The 4243-nt window shown below is 46.4% G+C and overlaps 1 protein-coding gene across 1 annotated transcript in view; it reads left to right on the top strand.

Moving 5' to 3' along the window:
* Nucleotides 1–3026: 3026 nt before the first annotated feature.
* DHX35 (DEAH (Asp-Glu-Ala-His) box polypeptide 35) overlaps nt 3027–4243 on the top strand; it is an 82424-nt gene continuing 81207 nt past the window's right edge. The window contains exon 1 of the mRNA XM_006881715.1: nt 3027–3090. Within this exon, the coding sequence (XP_006881777.1) occupies nt 3051–3090 (40 nt within the window). The 5' untranslated portion in view covers nt 3027–3050. The remainder of the gene's footprint in view (nt 3091–4243) is intronic.

Here is a 4243-nt window from a genome sequence, read left to right on the forward strand (position 1 = left end):
TTTCCCGATACAGCATTTGGTCTACTATTATTAATTTTGATATTCGGCTTCCCTCACATATGAAACAAAGGAAAATACCATGGCTTGGATAAGATACATCTTAATCTTTAAGATCTTTGCCCTGTAGCACTTTGGAGAGATAGATCATTGACAGTACATTCACCCAGTGCAACGCAACTTTTGATTTCTTGACTGCTGTGACTGTGGATATTGATTGTGGATTCAAGTAAAATGAAACCATTAAAAAATCATTGCCAACATTAATCTTCATCTATCATGATGTTACGTGTGGATCCAATGTTTTTTTTTTTTTTTTTGTTAAGGTGTAATATATATTGAAGACTTCAGTCTTTGATCTTCCCTAAATCTGCTTCAAGTCTTTACTTCCTGGAAGCAAGCTCGTGCCATCTGCACAACACAGGTTGTTGATAAATGTTGTGACATTGCCAGATACTCTGGTGGGTTCCCCCCCTCCATTAAAATAGATGTTTGTATGCCTAACTTTACAACTAAGATTACATGGGCTTGCTGTTGTTAGGTGCCTTTGAGTAAATTCCAAATCACAGCAGCCCTATCACAGTCATTGATAGATTTGAGCCCATTGTCTGATTGATTGCCTTCCAACCTTAAGGAAGGCCATCTTCTGTTACTATACCAGAGAATGCTCCAGTGTCATTCAGAAGCTTTTCACTGGCCTGCTTTTTCCCCCGACATAGATCAGTTACTAGGTTCTTCTATTTAGTTTTAGTTGGGAAGCTCTGCTGAAACCTGTTCACCATGGAAGACCTTGCTGATGCTTGGAATTCCAGTGACCTGGCTTCCAGTGTCACTGCATCATGAAGTTACCACAGTAAACAAGCTGGACAGGTGACAGCTAGATAAAGACAGAACTAGGATTCCGAATCATGCTTGCTTATCCTTGAAATGTTCTTTCCTTGAGTTAGCCATTTCCCTCAGAGAAGACAGCACTTTCCTCATAGCCCACAAATAGGTAGATTCTAAAGCCTTTCTCTTCCATCTGATTACTGCCTACATATAAATACTACTTCCACCAGAACTTGTTATTATTATGTGCCATTGAGTTGCCTGAGATTATAGTGATCCTATGTACAACATCTCTGAACCTTGTTCTATCTTGAGCCAATTGCTTTGTCTCTGACACACCTACCTACTCTCATTACTCCAGTCACTGCGTCAATCCATCTCAGGCAGGGTCTTCCAGGCAGGGTCTTCCACTCTTGTGCTGTATACATGTACAATTTGTATACATTGTGTTTCATGCTGTCCTTCATTCCCATTGTGTTTTATTAACTTAATCTCTATTGGCTCATGCTCACCATTACCCCATTTTTTCAGGTGCCGAATGGATCTTTCCCATTTCCTTTACCACCTAACAACAGTCTGCTTAATCATGAGAGACTTTCTTTGCACACGAGGTGTTAAAAAAATGGCAATTTAGGCGAGCTCTGGTGGCCTAGTGGCAGGAAACTGCACTGCAATCCCAGAAGTGCACGGTTCAAATCCACCAGATGCTCTGCTGAAGAAGGAGGAACAGTCGCCTCCTGTACCAGTCAGATCCAATTTGACGGCACACGCATAAGAAAAAAAAAAAAAAGAAAAAGAAAAAAAGAAAAAAATGGCAAATTTATTGGCAAAATTTAGGTTCAATTTGTTAAAACAGACGGGTGATTATAAAAGCAAAATAGCATTGTTGTTTTTAAAGTGCTGTGGAGTGGACTGCAACTCAGCGATCCTATAAATATCAGCACCTTGCCATCAAGATCTCTGCTTAAAAGCTGATATAATTTTAAGATTGTTATGTTTTGGCAATGATTTCCTGACGATTAAAAAAATGTTATATTAACGGGGAGTATTTTGGAAAAATCATCCATTTCTTATTTTTCAATCTTTCTGTCGAACAATTGCTTAGTTTCTACTTGAGCCCTTCCTCATTCCCGTCCCAGAGATAATTTTCTTTTTTTTTTTTTTAAATTTTTATTCTTCTGTGTGTGTGTGTGTGTGTGTGTGTGTGTGTGTACCGTCAAATCGGATCTTACTGCTACAGGAGGAGATTGTCCCTCCTTCTCCGGCATAGCATCTGGTGGATTCGAACCATATACTTCTGAGATTGCAATGCAGCTTTTTTGCCACTAGGCCACCAGAGGTCCCCTGGCCCAGAAATCTTTTCTATACTTGGGTAGCTCCTATTTAGTGTCTTGTAAATGGTAAGAAGCTGCCCTATAATACGTGGTTCAAATTCACCAGTATATAGAATCCACTCCGTGGGAGGATGGGCATTCTCTTCCGGGGCGATTTACTGCCACCGACAATTTACTCCTATGACAGGAGGGCACCTAACAACAGTCTACGTAGTCTGTATAGTACTGGTCTGTATGAAGCTGTGCTCCTAACGCAAAGACAGCGCCTCTCTGGTGGTTTGAATCCATCAGCAGCTCCAGGGGCGTGAGACTGGCGGTTTCCTCCCACGTGATTCACAGCCGCCCCGCTAGGAACGTAGAGGAATGAAAGATGAGACCAGAAGAAGTGGCAAACCAGTATAGAGTGCAGCCCAATTTAATAATTTAGTAGTCAATTTGAGAATCTCCTGGTCTCACAGGATGTAAAATGCAGGTCACTTTACAATCCTAGCGAAATCAACGAACACCCTGACCCATAAATTGATAGATGGAGAAGCGAAGGATAGTACGCTTTATTCTCCAAGATGGCCACTCTGTCACGTGGCCCAGGGGGCGGGGCAGCAACCCTAGCGGAAGACACACTATAGGTCACATGGGGGAGGCGCGGCTCTGGGGGCGTGACACAAGCCTCTATACTCATTCTATAGGTTGCCTGCGAATGAAGGGCGTGGCTAAAGAGTCCCGTGCTGGTTATGGATCACGTGGCCCTGAGGGGCGGTGCCCCGAGGGGGCGTGACCGCAACCCGACCTGAGCGGTCAGAGCAGAGGCTCCTCACGGGCCACGCCCCGGGACCCTAGAGGCTGGAGTGCGGCGGATGGGGTGGAGCCTTCGTCGTGACCTTTCACCCCAGCATGGCTGCGCCCGTGGGACCCGTGAAGTTCTGGCGGCCCGGTAAGTCCCTGGGTGGAACACTAGGGAGGCGGCCGCTTGACTTTGTTCTCGGACCCACGACTGCTGCCCTGGTGCCTGCGGACCTGCCTGCACGGTGGCCTCGGTGGACTAGGGACCACGGCTTCGCTGCTGGTGGACCCTCTATGGCTCAGGCTCGCTAGTGGTCCCGAGGGACTCGGGTGGTCCACCCCCCCCCCCGACCCTTGGCAGCAACTCTCTTTGTGACCTTGTTTGAGTGTCGTAACGTCCCTGGACCCCGTGTCACTCGTTCTTGACGAGTGACGAAGTGGACAGCGCTTGGAGCTTATTAAAGAGCCCCGCGTGCCCTCTTGGCGCCCGGGTCCGCGCTGCGGCTCGGGGCGGGGTGGGGGCGGTGGTGCTGCTCAGGGTGGAGACGGAATTTTTGGTTCCGCCTTGCAGTAGCAGAGTGATCTTGCCATTGAACCCTTCTGAACTTGACCTCTTCACGCTTAGCATCGAATTGAAAAACCCAAGACGCAAGCCCGTTGGTGGTGAAGTTCAACTCTTAGCAACCCGATGTAACAGACTGTACCTTTATGGTTTTCGAGGCTAGATCTTTGGGGAAGCCGACTTGCAGTCTTTTTGGGTTGCTAGCTTTAATTCGCACTTAATTAACTTTAATGCAATTAACTGCCTCTGAAAACCGGCTTGGGGGGTGGGGGTGGCTCAGCTAAGGGTCAGGTCCGACTCAGGGGTACACACAACCACCACCATTTAATTTAGCAGCCAGACATTTCAATCACTGTGCTTTTCAGAAAATTAGATAAAGCCAGACCAGGAGTTCATTCTGGCAGCCAGCTTGTAGGATGGAGTGGAATGTCCGCCGCCAACCCCTAGGGTTTCTCCTAGGAGGTAAATCCTTTTTTTTTCTTAAGTGACTAAGAAATTCATTAATTTAAAAGTTAAGGATATTCTCCAATTACAAAGTTGAGGCTGTCTTTGTTTAAAATAAAATTTAAATTGTGTGTGTTTTTTAACTAATGTTTACAGAGAAGTTGGGTTTTCATCATTCATGGTTGCATATTTGACCCCGTCTCCTCTTCCACCCCCCTCCCCCCCCCCCCCCCCCCCCCCCCCCCCCCCCCCCCCCCAGTGTACCTTGGAGGCAAGGATTCTGGGGCTTCGTCTGACA

Source organism: Elephantulus edwardii, unplaced genomic scaffold, assembly GCF_000299155.1.
Source record: "Elephantulus edwardii isolate Elephantulus edwardi_28Jun2011 unplaced genomic scaffold, EleEdw1.0 scaffold00015, whole genome shotgun sequence".
Taxonomy (NCBI): Eukaryota; Metazoa; Chordata; class Mammalia; order Macroscelidea; family Macroscelididae; genus Elephantulus; species Elephantulus edwardii.